The 22,109-nt window shown below is 38.7% G+C and overlaps 1 protein-coding gene across 1 annotated transcript in view; it reads left to right on the top strand.

Moving 5' to 3' along the window:
• The window catches only part of MAPKAP1 (mitogen-activated protein kinase associated protein 1), a 268,575-nt gene that overhangs the window by 129,801 nt on the left and 116,665 nt on the right, over window positions 1–22,109 (top strand). The window contains 1 exon segment of the mRNA XM_011931379.1: window positions 18,302–18,478. Coding sequence (XP_011786769.1) covers window positions 18,302–18,478 — 177 coding nt within the window.

Consider the following 22,109-nt stretch of genomic DNA (forward strand, 5'->3'; position numbering starts at 1 on the left):
ACCAATACAGATATTTTGGTAAACTACGTAATGAAATAAGGAATAATCCACTAAGATAATAGGTCTGACTGTGAACACATCTATAACAGTCTCAAAATATTAAGGGAATTATAAAGAGGCATTGAATGATGTATAATTAAAACAGGACATTTCAGTACCTTCCTATCAGACACTGATGAACAAAGCAAACCCAAAATTGCTAAGGATAAGGAAGATCCAAACAATGTAATTAACAATTTCTTTACATGTAGAATTCTAAAAACAAAATAGAGATTATCTCTTGTACTAATTTGTAAACCTCTGAAGTTCAGAGATTACATCTTATTTATATTCCATGTTGATATTTTTAAATAGTTGTTCCATATTTCGAATTACACAATTACATCAAATTTAAACTGTGGTCTTTTGAAATTTTTTACAATTCTTGGTGACATTGGATTTCTCAGGTTTGTTTGCTGTAATACAGTCTATAAAGTGAATCCCTGGGATCTCCTGTCAGGCAGTGTAATGTGAGGTATTTTCTTTCTAGCCTGTTTGTACTTAGTGTTGGAATAGATCCTTATTTGGTCTTTTCCAGTGGGTTGGCCCTGTGAAAGAGCTTTTCATTCACAGAGGGGGAATTGCTGGATGCACGTGAAGAGTGGCCCACCAATTTCAGCCTGGTTGTCAAGAAAACCATTTAAGAATATTGTTCTCGGGCTGGGCACAGTGGTTCATGCCTGTAATCCCAACATTTTGGGAGGCCAAGGCGGGTGGATCACCTGAGGTCAGAAGTTCAAGACCATCCTGGTCAACATGGTGAAACTCTGTCTCTACGAAATATACAAAAATTAGCCAGGGATGGTGCCGGGCACCTGTAATCCCAGCTACTTGGGAGGCCACGGCAGGAGAATCACTTGAACCTGGGAGGCGGAGGTTGCAGTGAGCCAAGAGCGCACCATTGCACTCCAGCCTGGGCAACAAGAGCAAAACTTTGTCTCAAAAAAAAAAAAGAAAAAAGAATATTGTTCTCCTGTTGCTGTGCCTTGTAAACTGTCTATAGTAGTAGACTTTGGCCCCAGTGAAGGAATGGAGAATTTGGCAGGAATTTTTGGCCTCTTTTACTCTTAGGTCTGTTAACTCTTGAGCAAGATTGGAATATGATATTTAGGCATATTTCCTGCTTGTTTTGATGCACTGATTTTGGGAAAAACATTTGGAACAAACTTAACTGAAATAATTTCAATTTCTAAATGGTCAAATTTTAAAATTTAGACTTTGTTATTCTTGTTTATTGAATTTTGATCAGAAAATGTGGACTATAAAATTTTTCCCTAAGAGATTTATGTATATTTGGATGCTTACTGTACTATAATTTTTTGGTAACTATTCCATGGTTTCTGGAATAATTATTCTCTATAGGTTGTAGACTTCAATATATACTTATTAAGTCAATATCATTAATTACTTATTTCTATTATCTTAGGGTTTTTGATTATTTGGTCTATGGATGATTAAGAGAAATACATTAAAGTTTCCATTTTCTTGTGTGTTTATGTTAACTTTTCCTAATATTCCAACAGTTTATACTTTATATATTTCAGTTCACATAAAGATTGATGTGTTTTATATCTTTATTATCAGTTCTACTTCAGTATAAACTGATCTTATTTGTTCTGTTTATGATTGTGTCTTGCCTGTTTGCTTCATTTCAGCAAGCTGAGCTTTTTTTCTTCCTGCTCTTCTTTGCTCTTTCTTCAGTCTTTTACTTTTGCCTTCTGTTTTAGATATGTTAATAATTTTGTGAGGTTTTTGTTTTTTGACTCATGTAAGTGATTTTCATTTTATAAAAACTATCTTATTTTAATGCTTTGTTTTTTAAAAAATTTTTAATAGACTATTTTTTTAGAGCAGTTTTAGGTTTACAGGAAATTTGCACAGAAAATACAGTGAGTTCCCACATATATCCTTCCAATCCCTCATTTTACTCCTGTTACTAATATCTTACATTAATGTGGTACATTTGTTAAAGTTGATGAACCAATATTGTTACTGTTAACAAAAGTCAGTAGTTATACATTAGGGTTCACTCTTGTGCAGCTCTAATGGTTGTATCACACAGAATGGCTTCACTGCCCTAAAAATGTCCTGTGCTCCATCTCTTTACCCCTACCCACCGCTGCTGGCAACCACTGGTTTTTTTTCTGTCTCTATAGTATTGCGTTTTACAGAACGCCATCTAGTTGGAATCATACCATATGTAGCCTTTTCAGACTAGCTTTTTTCACTTAGCAATATGCATTTAAGGTTCCTTTGTGTGATAACACTTATTTCTCACTATTGTTAAGTAATATTCGACTGCATGGATTTACCACAGTTCATTTATTCATTCATCTATTGAAAGATATCTTGGTTGCTTCTAATTTTGGGGAATTATGAATAAAGACGCTATAAGTATTCATGTGCAGATTTTTATGTGGATGTAAGTTTTCAGCTCATTTGGACAAATACGTAGGAGTGTGATTGCCAAATTGTATGGTAAGCCTATGATGTAAGACACTGCCAAACTGTCTTCCAAAGTGGTCATACCATTTGGCATTCCCACCAGTGAGGAATGAGAGTTGTTGCTCCAATCCTCACCAGCATTTGGTTTTTATCAGTATTTTCAATTTTAGCTGTTTTAATAGGTGTGTAGTGGTATGTTGTTGTTTTAATTTGTAATTCCCTAATGACATCATGTTGAGCATCTTCATATGCTTTTTTGTTACCTGTTTGTGTTCTTTGGTGAGCTGTTCAGATCTTTTGCCCATTTTTAATGGCCACCATGTTAGACAGTCCAGTATATAACAAGACAAGGTATAGTCATGCATTGGAGATAACTCTGGATTAGCATCATTCTGATATGACCTCAGCTATCTAGACTGCTTAGGGAAAGTTGGTGGGTTTTGTAGCTATTTGAGGGCTTATCTCATTAAGCATCAAATTTTATTCATTTGTTTTAAGACTAAGTCTCACTCTGTTGCTCAGGTTGGAGTGCAGTTGTGCAGTCATAGTTCACTGCAGCCTTTAACTCCTGGGCTTAAGTGATCCTCCTACCTCTGCCTCCAAAGTAGCTAGAACTACAGGTGCATGTCACCACACTTGGCTAATTTTAAAAATTTTTTGTAGTGGCACAAATTTTTTGCAAGCACTTTGCTGCCTGGGGTGGTCTTGAATTCCTGGCTTAAAGCAATCATCCTGCCTCAGCCTCCCAAAGTACTAGAATCATAGGCATGAGCCACCATGCCTGGCCAAACTTCATTTTAGTTATTCTTCATAGGAGCTCTCTAAATTGTGTTAACATCTTTTTGTACCTTCTTAATCAGAATATAACATAGTGGCTGAAAGTGTGAGTTTCACAGCCACAGGCTGGGTTTTAATTCTGGTGTTAATGCTTACTAGCAGGGTGATTTTCAATGAATTACTTAAGCCCCATGTAGTATGATTTTCTCATGTATAAAATGAGGATGGAAACTATCTAACAGGGTAGTAATGAAAATAAAATGAGAAAATATATAGCAAGTGCTCAATAAATGTTCATTTCTGCTCCTGCTAACTACTGTAACTGCGGCCGGCTACTACTACAACCAATATTAGTAAGTAGTTCAGCAGTAGTAGTGTAATTTAGTCCTTTTTTGACTGTGGACTTAGGACAGTATTTAGCAGTGTTTGACCTGACATTGTATATTTCCAGACAACTTTGTTATTTGAACTCTTCAGTATGTTCTTTATAGTCCCCTTTTTTACTGTCTGCATGCCCACTTGTGTCTTCTCCCATTTCTGCGTTGCTGCTTCTGCTTTATATTTCTTAGAGTCATCGTGAGAACTACTCACCTAAACAGTATAGCTGAAGTGGACCTTCCTATTCTGACTCCCAGCTCCCATGTATCTTAAGGCATCATATTCTTTTACTGGCAGCTTTTTAACATCAGTACCATAAGTGCTTTTGCTATTTCTGTAGTCAGAAATACTTTTCTCATTCTTCTCCTCTTGACATTCTGCTTAATCTTAGAAGCTTAAGTCCTTCATTCCTTCATTTAATAAATGTTTTTAGAGTTTCAGACCCTAAGTATTCAGGATAAAATGGAGAACAAGAGAAATGTGATCACTGCACTAAAAAATGAACAGTTTGTTGGGGAAGAAGAAATTATCAAGGGTAAAAGCACTTTGTAACTGGCTCATTTCACTTATCGTTTCTATTCATTCATGCATTCAACAAATATTTATTGAGTGTTTGCTATATACCAGGCATTTTGCTGGGTATACAGTGGTGAGTAGAGCCAGGCATGGTCTCACTTTCATGAATTCCACAGTCTGTTGAAGGAAGTGGGCAAATAACTAAAATAATTAATTCAAATAGTTTAAATAATGTTTGCTTTAAAACTGAATTAAGTGCTCTGAAGGGAAGGAACACTGTTTATGAGAGCTTTGCCTGGAAGTCACAGATAAATTCCCTGAGAAAGTGATACAGGAGGCACTGGGTCAGGGGAGGGTCCCAGCAGATGGAGCAGTGTGGCAGCCACCTTATTGATGGAGGAAGCATGTTGTGGTCAGGGAACAAAAGAAGGCCAGTGTGGCTGGAGCACAAAGAATGGAGAGAACAGAGTGGAATTGTTACAGGACAGGGGTCTTGATCCAGACCCCAAGAGGGTTTTTGGATCTCATGCAAGAAAGAATTCAGGGTGAGCCTGCAGTTCAAAATAATGAAAGCAAGTTTTTTAAGAAAGTAAAGAAATAAAAGAATGGCTATTCCATAGCCAACCCCTCGGGGCTGCTGGTTGCCCATTTTTATGGTTATTTCTTGCTGATATGCTAAACAAGGGGTGGATTATTCATGCCTTCCCTTTTTAGACTATCAATATAGGGTAACTTTCTGATCTTGCCATGGCATTTGTAAACTGTCATGGCATTGGTGGGAGTGTAGCAGTGAGGATGACCAGAGGTCACTTGTTGCCATTTTGGTTTGCGTGGGTTTTGGCCAGCTCCTTTACTGCAACCTGTTTTGTCAGCAAGGTTGTTACGACCTTTATTTTGTGCTGACCTCCTATCTCATCCTGTGACACAGAATGCCTTAACTGTCTGAGAATGCATCCGCATAGGTTTCAGCCTCATTTTACCCAGCTCCCATTTAAGATGTAGTTGCTCTGGTTCACACACCTCTGACCTTTCCCCCTGCCCTTTTATAAGAGAACCTTTAATCCTAAGGGTTGCAGAGGGACGAAGATCCATCTTCTGTAACTTCTTCAGGCTGAATAGCGATGATGATATTCCTGCCTAACTATGAGGGTTTCTTGCATTCAGAGTAGAGAGGAGCTCAGTCAGAAAGCATCAATATGGTAAGGTCCATTCATAACTCTTGAGTTTTGACAAAAGGTGATATCTGGAAGATTAGTAAGTGTTTAATTTAAGAAAACATTCAGTAAGCTTGTCCTGTATTCCTATACAAAGAGTATAACAGCAATATATTCCACAAGAGTAAAGCAAAATAAGTAAAGTTATTCCAAGTAAACTAAATTAGAAGGCTTTACATGAACTGGGCAACTGTTGGAACTAAGCTGATATGGGATTGTTAGCTGATTGTAATGTGCCCAGAATTAGAATACTGATTCAGATTTTTACATTACCCATCACTCTTGTTTCTTCTGAGCAGCAGTCAGAGATCACTGGTTGGGTCACAGGAGCAGGGTTAGCCTAAATTGCAGAAACAAACTTAAAAACAACTAATGAGACTAGAATTTAATAGCAAGTATACCATAGTTCTTGAAACATAATATTTCATTCTCCAGTTTTTCATTTTTACTAAAGACAAATCATGGTAAGACTGATTTACTTTATTATACTTGGCCTGATTATTTGTATAAAGTGCAGCCAGAATAATTATTTTTCACATAGGCTCTTTTAAAATGGACTTTGATGAAACCCTGTTCCACAGAAGGAATCTTAGTTAAGACTTCTTAAAGCCAAGCTCAGCCGTGGTTTTGTACCCTCAAATACCTATTAGTTGAGTAAATTCCTCTCCTCTTGGGGTCCCAAGATAACTTGGGGCTCCTGGACCTGTTAGAAAGTGACATTCTTTACTTATCACAGGTCAGAAACCTTGTACACACCATTCCAGTTAAAGCCTTGGTAAAATAACCTGTGTCTTCAATTGTGTTCTATTATAAAAGAAAACAGATTCTTATTGCACTTTATGCAAATAACTATATTGCCATAAATTAAGAATGCTTACAAATAGTTTCCAAATTTTGGAGAAATCAACTAGAGAGAAACAAATATGCTCCAAATTTTGTTTACAGGGGTATACTTAATTGCTAAAAGCTGTAAATAGCTTAAATGAAAAGTTTCCTTGACTCTGAAAAACAAAGGATCAGCAGCATTTTTTTTTTTTTTTTTTTTTTGAAATAAAGGCTCGCTCCCATTGAGCAAACTGGAGTGCAGTGGCGTGATCTCGGCTCACTGCAACCTCCGCCTCCCACGTTCAAGCAATTCTCCTTCCTCAGCCTCCTGAAGAGCTGGAATTACAGGCATGCACCACCACACCTAGATAACTTTTGTATTTTTTAGTAAAGATGGGATTTCAGCATGTGTTTGCCGGGCTGGTCTCGAACCCCTAACCTCAGGTGATCCACCTGCCTCGGCCTCCCAAAGTGCTAGGATTACAGGCATGAGCCACTGCACCTGGCAGGATCAGCAGCATTTAAGCAAAGTTAAAAAGATTACTTTAGTTTTCTATTGGTCCAGTTAATTCAGTTAACTCCTGTTCTATTTGATATGCATGAACATTCCAGCTCTTCATAAGAGTTTTAAAAGTTGTTTCCTCTATTCTAATGTTACAATTTCCAAAGTTATTAGAAACCTGCATTTAAGAACACCTGCTAGAGTTCTATAATTATAAACCACCTTCTAAAGAGGATTAAAACAAGACAACAATGGTCTGTAGATGATAAAAAGTTTTAGGACAGCCACTATTAAAGCCACAATTGATAAAGAAATTTGGTTACTTCTGTGGCACACAAAATTTTACCTAACAATTATAATTATTAATTACATACACTAAGTTATATTAGAATTATAGGAGTTTCCCATAATTTGGAACATATACCAATAACACATTTATGCACATATAGTCCAAAGAAAGCAAAACACCATTTTACATTTGATAATGTATGATTTTTATACCAAATAAGCCAGATTTCACCTTTATATTAATGTACTATTAATATGAAACTCAATTTTTAATAAAATCTTTTAGACATATTTACTGAATTTTAATGTTGAACCATAAGTTAAGATTCTTATAAACCTTTATAACCCTTTACATTTTTTTTGTGAAAGAGCAGATGAGTGCTCTAAGAAAAATCTGTTCTGCTTTTATTCTAAAATTTAATTCATGGAAAAACTGAATATTACCCCTTTAATTTTAGCCAATATGTTCACACACAGAATCTCTTACGATTACTTTTTATAAACCTTTCACAACTTGTTTAAACCTTTAGATTTTTTTTTTTCTTACTTAAAACAATCCTTTAATACTTTAGGAAGAAAAAAAATTCACATTCCCATGATTTCTTAAAATCTTTCACCAAAAACAAGTTTTACTTTCTTTACACATTGCATGTAAAATTGTTTTAGTAGTTTCAATTGCATGTTATAATGTTAACTCTTAGCAACTTTCATTTCTGGTGAAAACCTTGGTAAGTTTGAGATTTTAATTCTGCACTAGGTGTGGAGCCTGCCTAGGACACACCAGGCAGAAGTGCAGATAAGGTCTGACTCTCCATCATAGCTAGGGGCGTGGCTGATGCCGTATGTCCCCAGGCCTTACCTAGCTGTAAAGCAGGCAAGTTGTACAGTAAGAGTCATAGTGGCATTTTATGAAGTATTTAGGAGACCTAACTACCTTCGAATTGTACAACATTTCTTGCATAAATTCCCTTTCACAAATAGTTTCACAACTTACCCAGACCATTTGAGACTCTTGGACTTTCTGACCTGCCCTAAACTTCCCTCCTTTTAAACAACCAGTCATTTCACTTTAGGACAAGAACTTACCATACAAGATCATTTCTTATATCAAATGTCTTCCTTCATAATCTTCTTTGTATAGCAAGGGGGGCATGGCTAATTCCATATGTCCCTAGGCCTTATCTAGAATTTAATGGCTTTAAGGTAGGTAAATTAAGACGTTTTTAAAAGTTAAAGCAGTTTATGACCTTAAAGCATTTAGCCAATTTAATATCTGACCTGCATAATTTAGACTAAACATTTTTATCAGTCATTTTTAATACTATTTTCATTTCCCAAAGATTACTACAGTTACATGAACTAAAAGGCATTACAATTTTTATTTTGCTTTTAAAATATTTGATTTAAGTGCTTATTTTTGTTCAAGCCAATTAGAGCTCTTTCATATAAACATTACATACAACACATATGTAGCTACACAGAAAGACAGAAGAAGATTATACAGTAGTTTTAAGATTTTTCATTTGCCAGTTTTTAAGTTTCTTAATTGGATTACTGGCTTTAGGGTGGAGCACTTGGAAGAACAGGGCCAGGAAAAGGGTCTCTAGTGCCTCCTGTTTTTCCCAAGGAGTCCAGGCTGTTAGAGCTTGAATATCCACTTTTAATTAAACAATTTTAACCATAGCACTCTCTAATAATGTCCTTTTAGAATTTCTTATACCAAGCTGCTGATATTTCTGGCTTTTGAATTTTACCAAAGGTAACCTCCCAAGTATTTAGAGAAAGGAAAATTTAAGATAGTCTGTGGAGGAGAAGAGAATAGACAAGGTCACGCAGTTATTAAACCAGAAACGACTTGCTTCCTAGGTGGGAAATTGAACCTGGACCGCCACTGTGAAAGTGCAAAAACCTTAGCTACTGAGCTATAGCACAGGATAGACTCCATTTACTTTCCCAGAAGGAGTCTAGAGTAGTTAATTTTGAGCTTGCAAAGGCTTTTAACTATTTAATATGATTTTTAGAGCTAACTATGACATGAACCCTAAAATTCCTGTTTCCTGGAGGGTGGAGACCAGGAGAAAGTACTGCCACATGGTTAAAAGGTGAAGCTCCCAAGGGCATAAAATAAGGTGGAGACGTCATCCAGTTTTTTTGCTTTAGGGACTTGTATTCAAGTTTGTTACTGACCAGCTTGCTGGGTTGTCTTGAAAAGTGGGCTTACAGGTATTCTAAGCCCGTATTTTACCCTAAAGTACCCCTCGACACAGAAAGACTAATTCATAGCACAAAATATAACAGCTTAAGACTAGCCTTAGAATTCTTTTTCGCATTAATCAAAGCTTTACAGAGGAGATAAACACTGATTTTTTTTTTTTTTTTTAAACCGTTCATTCAACTGTTTGCACAGAGAGGGAGAAACCAGAAATCTGACTGGAAAGAAATTCTTACCCTTTTATCAGCATGTCAGGCTTCTGGATTCCTTTTCCCTGAGCGGCCCCGGTGATCCAACTTGCAGCACCATCACCCTGGGGGCCAAGCTGCATCATAAAGGAAAATTATTTTTTTTCATTCTGGCCAGAGCAAAATACATGTGATAAAACATAGACATTAGCCACTCTGCTTAGCACCCAATATCAAACTGGCAAGGCTTAAATTTGCCCTCAGATGGGCCCCATCATCTTTAATCCAACCTCTGACTTAGAGTTTCAGCACGTGGTAGCTGGGTAGGATAGTTGCCCTGAGTAACAGAAAAGAAAGGAAAGGAAAAGTACAGAAGAAAAGTATTGCCTGTGGCAGGGTGGGGAGGTGAAGAGCTTAGGAAGGCCAGATAGAAGACCCACTCATTGCAGCCGACAATGAAAAGTTCAGGTGGCCGCTTGTTGGTTGCAAAGGGACCTTTTCCAGCAGTCCCATCAGCTCTCAAGTTTCCCCTTTTAGGGAGGAAAAAGCTCCTTATGTCCCACTATCCTGTACATGCGTAACCCTGTAATCCACCGTCATCATCAAAGAGTGCAAGGCAGATTAATCCAAAGAGAATAGCAGTTAACATCCCGTAGTGCCAAACCTGTTCTTATCTAAGGACTTTACCGAGAGGGGCCTTTAACCCCCTAAATCTTAGAAGGGACTTTAACCCTCCTAGGTTGGGCCTCTAACCCAAAGTCAGTCAGGCGTCCTTGCCTCTTATTAAGAGGGGACTCTAACCCACTCTGTCTTAGGAGAGACTCTAACTCCCCTAAGTTGGGCCTCTACCCCAGTCTCATTCTTTACCATTATCATTCTTTACCCATCACTTACCCAAAGTCGTCCAGTCAGTGCTCCAGTCCATTTCCTTTGCATCAGAGGGTCTCCTCAATATTGTCCCTTTTGTGGTTCGTGAGAAAGATGTTACCAGACCCCACCACTTACCCAAAGTTAGCCTTTGTTGGGTCAGGGGTTTCTGCAGTATAGTCGCTTTTGTCGTTGCCAGAAAGATGTTACAGGACAAGGGTCCCAATCCAGACCCCAGGAGAGGGTTCTTGGATCTCACGCAAGAAAGAATTCAGGGCGAGTCCATAATGCAAAATGAAAACAAGTTTATTAAGAAAGAAAAGGAATAAAAGAATGGCTACTCCATAGACAGAGCAGCCCCGAGGGCTGCTGGTTGCCTATTTTTATGATTATTTCTTGATGATATGCTGAACAACAGTGGATTATTCATGCCTCCCCTTTTTAGACCATATAGGGTAACTTTCTGATGTTGCCATGGCATTTGTAAACTGTCATGGCGCTGGTGGGAATGTAGCAGTGAGGACAACCAGAGGTCACTCTTGTTGCCATTTTGGTTTTGGTGGGTTTTAGCTGACTCCATTACTGCAGCCTTTTATCAGCAATGCCTTTATAACCTGTATTTTGTGCTGACCTCCTGTCCCATCCGAATGCCTTAACTGTCTGGGAATGCAGCTCAGTAGGTTTCAGCCTCATTTTACCCAGCTCTATTTAAGATGGAGTTGCTCTGACTCACACGCCTCTGACAGAATGAGACCGAGGTAGGCAGGGGTCACAGTGGGGACTGAGAGAAGTGGACAGATTCTGGGAGTATTTGAGAAATGGAATTCACAAGGACTTGGGCTGAACTTGATATGGAGAGTGTGGCAGAGGAGAGGCTTCATACTCGCACACCTTGATGCACTGTGGTGCCCTTCACTGAAATAACTAGCATTGGAACAACAGGTTTCACTGGGATTTGCTGTGTGACTAGGAGGGATAGGGGCAGCATGAGTTTGGTTTTCTGCCTGTTAGTTTGAGATGGCTTTGCTAGATCCAAACGAAGTGTTCAAGTAGACACTTATATGTTCTTGTCTGGAGTTTAGAGGGGAGAGATACGAGCTGGAAATGCGAATTTAGGAGTCATGTACGTAGATATTAATTAAAACTTGTAGCATGGATGGATAAAAAGAGAGACAGGCCTAAGACTGGATGGACATTGAAGAACTGTGTGGATGGCAGGGTTGAAATGGGATATCCTACAGAAATAGGTTTCTCAGTGTGAGTGGAGTTCAGTTTTGGATGTAATGAAGGCAGAGATTACTTGAGAGACATCCAAGTGAATGAAGAAGTCTTTTTTCTTTTTCTTTTTCAAGACAGTGTCTCACTCTGTTGCTCACACTGCTGCAGGGGTGCAATCACAGCTCACGGCAGCCTCATCCTCCCAGGCTCAAGCTATCCTCGCACCTCACCTCCTGAGTAGCTGGGACTACAAGCATGTGCCACTACACACAGCTAGTTTTTGTATTTTTTACAGAGATGGAGTTTCACCCTGTTGCCCAGGCTAGTCTCAAACTCCTGGGCTCAAGCAGTCTGCCTGCCTTGACCTCCCAAAGTGCTAGAATTATAGGTGTGAGTCACCACATCCAGCAAGAAGTCTTATAAGTAGTAGTAGGATAGTTTTGAGTCTGGACTGTGTCTATTTTATGGGCTTGTATTCCCCAGTCCATACACAATGCTTAACATATAGCAAATACTCAATAATTTGTGGAATGGGTGAGAGGACATAGGAACATTTAAAGATCTGGACTGAAATTCTCTACCCTTGCCCTGCCAAGGAGGCCCTTCTTCAGGTGTCTGCTAAAACAAGCTTCTGACTGTATACAGAATTTTATTCAGTAAAAATCACCAAGTTAGATTTCTCAACCTGCTGATTTATTTTATTTAAGTGACAGATGTGGAATTATTGCATACATTTTGTTTGGTGACCTACACAGAAAGAAAATCCATTATCAACAATTCCCAATTGCTAGTCACCACACTACTAGGTAATGGGTTGATAGATACACACTGGAGGGCCTGCTATGTGTCACACCACGTGCTAAAGCACTTCAGATGTATTATTTTATTCCTTACAGCATCTCTGTAAGTTATAGATAATAACCTTTTTTTGCAGGAGAGAAACCGAGGATCCGGAAGTTATCTAACTTCCTGAGGTTTTTTTGGACCTCCCTTTCCTGAGGGTTTTGGAAAAAAGGAAATCTTGATCATCTTAAAAGCCTTTTCTCTGATTTCTGAGAGATCAGCTTCTGAGCTGCAATCCTCATGACCCTTTTTCCCTTGCTAATGCCCAATATACTGTTAACATTGATTGTCTCATCAAAATAAACACCAAAGCCCAAGTAATGAGAGTTCTGGTCATTTAAAAATCATGTGCTCTTTTATTTTTCGTGGAAAAAAACACAATGAGCATTCATCTATCTGGTCATCATACTTAAGTGTGTTTTACATTTTCCGAGGATGAGTGAATTTTTATGAGTATGTAAATTGAACATGCCAGATCACATTTGGGAGAAATCTGGGATGATTTCTGGAATGCTCCTGAATTTTCACATATGAATTAAATGCCATCTATATATGGGCTGTAGGCTTCTGTCACTTTTTGAAAGCTATACTGGCCTTTGAACATAAAGTGAATATTGGTTAAACAATTCAATGAAATACATTTTTTAATGGAAAATTTTAACCTCATTTGATGAAACATGAATAAGTGAAAGTTGTACTCATTAAAGATTTAGAGATATGATTTATATATCATATGTATTCTGCCCTGTACGCCCCCCACCCCCACCTCTTTTTTGGCAGCAGGCTCTATTTTGCATCCATTCATTGTTCAAACTTCCAGTTCTCTTGGAGATTTCATGGTCCCGTGAAAGGGACTGTTCTTTTTATGCCAACCCAACTCTAAAATTAAGTCTCTTCCTGTGGATCCAATTATCCTGTACTCGTTCATTGTTCTTTTGATCATTCCTCTTTCTCTGGTGGTGACTCAGAAACAGGACTTTTAGGTCTCTCTGCCTCATGCTATCTACCATGCTACTGTGAGATAGTTAATTCAGCTTCTGCATAATCAGAAGCTTAAGAGCAGTAGAAGAAATCTTAGCAAAATGAGAATCTTTCTTCATGTAGACACTGTACAATAAATTCAATCATTCAATCCTTACAAGACCCTTATGCAGTAGATATGGTTACTTCCTTCATAATTCCAAAACTCGGTAGAGAAAATGACCACTTAGGAACAAGGGGATGTGAGTGAGGCTGACAATGCTCAGGGTCTCCAGGACAAGTGATTCTCTGTGTGGCGGGCTAAGAGATTTCCCTGCATTCTTCATACTGCTTCAGATTTCTAAATTGTGCGCAATAAAACTGTGCTACCCCTATCAAAAATAAATCTTTTATAAAGAAAGGAAAATAAAAGTTATGTGTACTCAGGATATTTGGAAAGTATAGAAAATTAGAAGGAAAAGAGTGCTTGTGACTTAAATGTATGTATAACCTTAACCCATTTGGTACACTTATTTCTAGTCTTTTCATGTGTGACAATTGAGAATTTTTACATAGTGTCATCATTTCTCACTGTTTTTTCTCCATAAAAAGTGAGATGCCAGCATTCATATCTTGATGGACTATAAAAATTCCCCTTTCATCCTCACCTCTTCCTGAGCTGCCTTCTCCTCTAGTCTTGAATTACAATCTTTGACACATGTGCATTGCCTAGAAAGCCCTATTTGGTTAACAGATATCACTGTGAAAAGCAAGAACACAAAAAGAAAAGCTTATTACTTCCCTGCTTCTCGTTAACACATACCTCATTAATAATACCCTTTGCTGGTTGGGCATGGTGGCCCATGCCTATAATCCCAGCACTTTGGGAGGCCAAGACAGGTGGATCACGAGGTCAGGAGTTCAAGACCAGCCTGGCCAACATGGCGAAACACTGTCTCTACTAACAATACAAAAATTAGCCTGGTGTGGTGGCAGGCGCCTATAATCCCAGTCACTCGGGAGGCTGAGGCAGGAGAATCGCTTGAACCCGGGAGGCAGAGGTTTCAATGAGCAGAGATCGTGCCATTGCGCTCTAGCCTAGGTGACAAGAGCAAGACTCCGTCTCAAAAATAATAATGATACCCTTTGCTTTTTTCATAGAGTGATTCCGTCTACACGTTCATATCTTCATTCATTCAACAAATGTTTGTTAAGTACCTTCTAAATGCCAGTCATTTTACTCTTTAGTAAGTATGGAGAGATAATAGAAGAATCCTTGCTCTTTAGAACACAGATGCAGAAATAGGAAAAAGCAATATGACTAGTGATATACAGAAATATTGACCAAATTTTGTAAGACCACAAAGGAGAATTGCTTGAATTTCGGAGATCCAAGCGAGTCTCCTAAAGAAGTCAAGGAAAGCTGTTTTTCAGATAAGAAAATGGAGCTCAAAGAGATTTGGTCTAAGAATTTGAGTTAGCATTAAAACCAGATGTGTCTGCAAAATCCCTGTTCTTTCCACCAAACTATGTCATGGGAAGTGCCCCTGTTTCAATTGTGTTGTCAACTCTTGAGATGTCTGTATCGGGATTTCCTGAGGCAGGGACCAGAGCTGCCACCTTTCTTTTTCTCTCCCCACTTCAAAGTCTACCAGTTTTTTATTTGATTAAAGAATAATGGACAGGAAGTAGGGAGACCAGAGTTTTCGAGACCAGCTTTGCCTCTGTTTAATTAGGTGATCATAAGCATGTTACCCCTCTTTTCTGCCTCCATTTCCCATCTGTAAAAGTAAGGAGGTTGAACTAAATCTATTTTTTTTAATAAGTAATATGTCATGGTTTCCTCCTTCTCATCAAAGTGTGTCACATTTCCATAGATGACTGGGTTCCCAGGTGCTTCAGGAAGTCTTGACACACCATGACTTTGGCAGAGAAATGGGTGGGAGTCAAGAGGGACAGCTCTTGGCTGCCTGGATTTGAATCTCAACCCCGTCACTTACATGCTGTTTAATTTTGAGCAAGCCACCTAATCCTATTGAGGCTCAGCTATCTAATTTGTAAAATAGAAGTAATAAATGATTCATTTACAAAGTTGATGTGAAATTTCAGTGAGCTTATATATCTAAGCCACTTTGCAGAGTGTCTGGCTCATGGTACTCAGTATGTGTAGCTAATGATACTGCTGGTGTTGTACTAGTACTAATATGGAGTCCTGAAGCAGTTTTAGCAGTCAAAATATAACAGTAGATTCTTTTACTAATGATTCCTTTATAAAAGCACAAAGGAACCAATATGTCCATGTGTAAAATATAGAATTTTAGTCATTATCGCCTCAGATTTTCAATTAAGGGGTCAGAGGAGTTGGAGCACTATTTGCTGCTAGACTTTACTGATCACCCAGAAGAGGTTTCCATTAGTCTTGTATAATATGGCAGGAATCCGTCTTCTTTTCCTTCCTCTGTTCCTGGTGCTCAGGACAGGCCACAGCACAGGGGGACACTTTACAAATGTGTTTTGAATGAGTGATTTCACACTTCATATTCAAGAACTGGGGAGAATAATAGCACTTGGCAGCAAACCTTTTGGATCTCAAACCTTAGCCTGTGATATTTGTTGAATTTGTTTTGAGAGGATTTGGGGTGTCCCTTAACAATCAAAGCAGAATTCTTCTGATATCATTGTTGGACTTTTTGCTTTGATCAATAGGCTTATTATTTGCCCCTGAACCTCCGTGGTGCTGAAGAATCAAACATTCCTCAGGTTGATTTACATGGCAATAAATAATCTGTGCTGTCTGTTGCTTGTTCCATCCATGTCTGCCCTGTTCATAAAACCCTGGGGGCTCAGTGACCCCAAGGCTGGAGCACAGTGAACATGTTGACTCCCGTTACAGATGTGTGTACATAGAACATGCTGCTCAGTTGCATTGTTGCTCTAATATGCATCCACAATTTATGTTTAAGAATTGGTACAGGTTAGTTTCCATATGACTTTCTTATTATAGTTACCTTCCCATTTATTTTTTATTTACGTTACATGCCAGACACTACATATGTTATCTCATCTAATCTTTACAACCTCTAAGGGGTGATTATACCCTTTTTACAGAAGTGGAAACTGAAACTCGAAGTGAAGCTTATTCTCTGAAATCATATAGCCCTGAGCCATGGAGCTGAAATTTGAACTCGTTCTGACCACAGAGCTCTCTTAGCCAGTATACCATGACATTTTCCTCATCCAAAGTGCTTTCTTTTGCCTCTATAATTGTTTTGTGTTTAAGTTAGTACCCTGTTGCAGAGATCCAAAAGTTTCCCATGCCATTCATAGATGAATTTTAAATATCTTAACAGCATTGCAAATACCTGAAATGTAAAGTGACAAACATAGCTAGATTACTTTCTTGTTATCAATCCGTTTAGCAAATTTACAGTTTCCATTAATTTTAATCTGTCCTTATTACCTGTTTTTTATAATAAATATCTCTTAGTCATGACAGACTCACTGAGTATAGATCACCTAAAGTAGGCTCCCTCTCTTTCAATAAACAGAGTTGCAGCTAAAGATTTGTGAATTAATTGGGAAAATTGCAAATCAGGTAGTCAGTGAAATAATTCATTGTCACATCCAATCAATAAACTTGGTAAATCAACTCATTTAATTCAAAAAATGATCTATATAGATCAAGCAACCAATTAAACAATTAGCATACACTTTGCAATTAATTAATTTAAGCATCAATCATGTAATTAAAACTCCAAATTTAAGCTTCAGAATTTAGAATTCTGCCTTATGAACTGTTGGGTTCCTGCTTCTGAAGCTCGCATACTTCTGAAGCTCACAGGTTTGCTGTTTTCACAGTTCAACTCTGGAGCAGATGAATTGATTGCAGTTTTACACTGTCTGTATGTTGGTACAGTTTCCCACCTTCTTTGAACAGATCAACTTTTTACTTCCCACAAAGAGGGTATGTGTTGATTCTAAACTGGGCAAGGCTGCAATCTGGGAGTACTATCTGGACATTCAGGGGAGTGGGAAGTGTGCAGAAGTAGTCAAGAGGGCCGGGTATCTGTGTCAGGATTAATCCGGTAGTTTGCTTTTACTCTGCTAAGGATCCGTGGTGTTTGAAGTCAGATTCTACCAACTGAGTTAGATCCTCTTTAGAGAAGGGAGAACTGTATGGATTGTCTTGGTTACCTTGAGTATTTCTCCTGATCTAGAGCACAGATACTTTCTTTTTTACTTTTAATTTTACTTTTTTGAGACAGGGTCTTACTCTGTTGCCCAGGTTGGAGTGAAGTAGCACCATCATAGCTCACTGTAGCCTTGACCTCACAGGCTCAAGTGATCCTCTCACCTCAGCCTCCTGAGTAGCTCACCACCATGTCTGGCTAATTTTTGTATTTTTAACAGAGACAGGGTTTTGCCATGTTGCCCAGCTAGTCTTAAACTCCTGGGATCAAGCGATCTGCCTGCCTCAGCCTGCCAAAGTGCTGGGATTACAGGCATGAGCCACCATGCCTGGCCAGATATTTTCTTAATCCTAACCATAAATCAAAGGCCTCTGACCCCCACCTTCCCCGCGGCCAAATAATCTTTCCCCCTTTACAGTTTTGTTTATATCTGTTTTATATTTTTTTTTAATTTTTTTTTTTTACATTTGTATTGTCACTAGTGTAGTGCTTATTAGTTTTCCTCCCTACTATGCTGTAAGCTGCTTTTAGGGCTGATACTAAATCTCACCTTTGATCTAAGAGGTTAGATTCTTTGTCGTAGCTACAATAGGGCTCAGTGAATTTTGCAAGAATAGAGTAGTATAAAGACCTTCATTTCACACTGTTTTTCTCCCCTTTGCATTGCCATATGTGTTCTCTCTATCAAATGAAGTAGGATTTGGGGTTTTTTACTGTATCACCAGGCTTGGGGTAAAGAAAAGCAGTCTCCTCAATTTGCTTGCTGTGCACCATACCCTCTGGTCTTCTTGTCCCTTCGCTACCTTGGTATTCACTCACCTTTTTGGTTTTCCTTTCAGTGACAATGTCAGTGCCTACTGCCTGCATATTGCTGAGGATGATGGGGAGGTAGACACCGATTTCCCCCCGTTGGATTCCAATGAGCCCATTCATAAGTTTGGCTTCAGTACTTTGGCCCTGGTTGAAAAGTACTCATCTCCTGGTCTGACATCCAAAGAGTCTCTCTTTGTTCGAATGTGAGTACTGACTCTGTTATTTCTCTCAGTAACTCATCCCAACCTTCTAGCATTTTGAATCTGATTTTGGTTTCGTTCATCAAATAAATGATATTTGGCATCTGGAGAGTCCAGTGGTAATAATGATAACTCCCAGAGAGATGTTGAGGATGACATTCACATTGTATTTCATGCCTGTGCACCTAGGCTACACAGCTTTGCAGTGGCCTGTTGTGTGAAGCAGATCTCTGAACGGCATGTCCAGAGGCAGGCCTCTGGAAACACTGGTGCACTGGGAGCCTAAGAAGCAAAACTTCTGGGTTTGCACCTTCTCTGCAAGGAATACACACTAAAGGAAAATATGCACTGTGGCCATTTCTTTCTTGTGACTTAAAATACTTTTCTCTCAGACCAAATTTGACCTTCCCTATCAGTTGCCTACCTTGAGACTAAGCACACGTCTTAATCTCTTTTTGTGCCTTTCTCAGAAAAGTGTGTGTAAATGCGTAAGGTAAAATCCACTGGAATATAAAAGTATTCTGTTAAAGTTATCAGATTATTGAACAAATTCATGATATAGTAATATGTGTGGCTTTGCTAGTAGATTAAACAGTAAGATCCAGCTGCATACCTAACGGTAACTCTTGAAGCCTGTTGTTTCAAAGCAGTGATGAGCATAAATGGCATTTGAGAAATCTGCAACAGCTGTAACGTGCTGTGGTGTTAGCTATGACTTCTGTTCATGACAGTCACTGGCACTGTGATTCTACTGTGATTGGTTGCCTACACTTATAAATCAAGGAAATGCAAAATATCAGAAGTTAGTGAAAATTAAAATGTAGTTTTTACCCATTCAAGTTTATAGAGCTCCTGAATTTTATCCACATGTCCCAGTTGTTAAGGGAAAACCTGCTGCATTTGGATTTTACTCTCAAACCTAAGCTTTTTTTAATCTAGGCCTCAGCAGGCCTTCTCCTGGCCATCTCCTGGGAACAATAGCGATCCCTTTGGCACCCCCTGCTGTTAGTAACCAGCAAATTCACTGTTCAAAAGAGGGATTGCATTAGAAGGCATTTCTCCATCTCTCTAAACATACTGTCTGTTTGAGATTGTTATAGAAAATAGGGTTATGTTACGTACGATATATGAGTATTTTGGGTCTTTCTACCCTTGAGCAAAGAAAGAATACCTGAGTGCCCAGGGGTAAGCTAGGGAGTGGGCCCTCAGTCTTTGATGGTGGCCATTTCATCCCTACTACAAGGTCAAGTTTGGTGTATATAACAGCAAATTTTTTCCTGCTTTTTCATTTCAGAGGTACTAAAATAACTTTAAAGAATATTTAAAGTAATTGAAAAGTTGGCCAATGATGCCTCCAACTTAACTATTTTTAATCTTGTATAATAATATAATCATATGTATGTGTTACTCAGTTTCACTTGTAGCACACATATATTTTGTGTTATTTTTACTTAACATTAAATTAGGTCGGGCTCACGCCTGTAATCCCAGCACTTTGGGAGACCAAGGCAGGCCAGGATTTGGGAGGCCAAGGCGGGTCAGGAGTTCGAAACCAGCTTGGCCAACATGGCAAAACCCTGTCTCTACTAAAAATACAAAAATTAGCCGGACACAGTGGTGGGTGCCTGTAATCCCAGCTACTCAGGAGGCTGAGGCAGGAGAAGCGCTGGAACCCAGGAGGCGGAGGTTGCAGTGAGCTGAGATCGCACCATTGCACTCCAGCCTGGGCGACAAAGCGAGACTCTGTCTAAAAATAAATAAGTAAATGATAAATTACAAATGTTTCAGTGTTTGTTCTTAATTCCTACAGTCTGTATTTATGTGCCAGAGATCTAGGCAGAGACAGCACTACCCTCATGGAGCTTACTATCTAGTAGTGAGACAGTTGTCAAATAATTAAAATGTGATAAGCAGTGTAAAAGAAAAGTGTATGGGATGCAGTGGAAGCCGATCGCAGAATATTTAGATTGCTTCATTGTGTGGTTTTAATAAGTAATTTGATGATGACAGTCATTATCTATATACCTTTTATTCTGTTGAACAACTTCCTTAGGATCATGCCTTGTAAGTAGGATTATTGGTCACAGAGTAGAAATGTCTTTAGACTCACTTTTTATTGACAAATAGCCCTCTGAAAGATGTCCTAATTTACAATGCTACCAACAGAATTCCTAAAATCATTTTTACAGTTTTACCATTACAAGGTATTAGAAGTGTTTTTTTCTACTATAAAAGATATACACAGTGGCATTTCAGTAGTTTTTACTTGCATTTTTATTGATTATTAATATGACTAGAACTTTTTCTACGTAAATATTAACACATGATCATAGTAGTCTTTTGAATCAAAAGTCCTTTTTTAAAGCAAGAGGCTATTATCACTGAGTTTTCAATAGAGTAGAGTGGGGCTAGGATTCATATGCCTTTCCAGGAGGAGCATCTAAGACTACACAGTGTTTCACTATGAACCCTGCCTTCTGGAGAATTGGAGGAGGGGGAAGGCAAAGAATAACAACTACTTTAACCTTAATACTCTGTTTTTTGATCCTGAATTACTCCCATCCCTGTGTTCCCACTCCCAGACACACACATAGCCCAATCCTTTTTCTGTTTTAAAATTCAAGAGAGTTTATTTGATGTGTCTGGCATGCTTCTGAAAACACGAGGTAAAGTGAAATCTTTATATGTGAGCATTAAGAACAAAAATGTCAATAAATTTTCTTTTTCTCAGTCGTCTGATGAAATAGTACAGATTACTGACCGTTTGCCCTGTGTGTATTTTCTTGGTTCAGCAACCTCTTGCTTGCCTTTCTGGTCTATATTCTAAGTTAGTAAAGCTTCTCGTACAAATGCAGAGCAGAGCAGACCTTCAGGAGTCTCTAGGGATGTGTCTAAAGTTTCAGAGAAGGAAATCCCAGCAAAATAAATAAAGCCATAATTACTCCTCATCATTTCCCCCCTTTACTCCTTCCACTTGTCTCCCAGTAGAGGAGGGACAAGAAGTGGCTGGGAAGAGACAGAGCTGAAACAGAAAGAGGGAAGTAGGTTTGACAATAGGGAGTGAACTAATACTTACTAAGGGCCAACTATGCATATGCTATCTCACTTAATCCCAAAATAGCCCAGTTTTTATGAACAGTTTAGGGACGTGGAAACTGAGGGTGAGCAATATTGTTCTTAGGCCTAGATTTGACTCATCCCTGACTTTAAAGTTCATGCCCTTTCCAGCCCCCTGCCGAGAGGTTGAGGCTGGGAATCTGGTGTTGGTTTAACCTGTGAATCTCACTGTCATAAGGCTGACATTCAGCCACTGCTGTAGTGCAGAGGCAATGGCATGGTGGACTCTGGAGCCAGACCACTTGGATGCCGATCCTAGCCTTGCCCTTACTAGTGAGTGTGGTCCTGGATGAATATTTAACTTTTCTGTGGCTCAGTGAAATGGAGATAATAATACCTATCTCACAGATCAGTTATGAGGATTAAATAAGTTAATAGATCTGAAGCACTTAGAACAGTGTTTAGCATATGTACGCATCATCTTAGTGTTAGCTGCTGTTATTGTCACTATTAATAAACAGCCCTTGGAGAGCAAGAACTGAATTATCTGTGCCCATAATACTCAGCATCACTCCAT

Source organism: Colobus angolensis, unplaced genomic scaffold, assembly GCF_000951035.1.
Source record: "Colobus angolensis palliatus isolate OR3802 unplaced genomic scaffold, Cang.pa_1.0 Scaffold9, whole genome shotgun sequence".
NCBI classification, from domain to species: Eukaryota; Metazoa; Chordata; class Mammalia; order Primates; family Cercopithecidae; genus Colobus; species Colobus angolensis.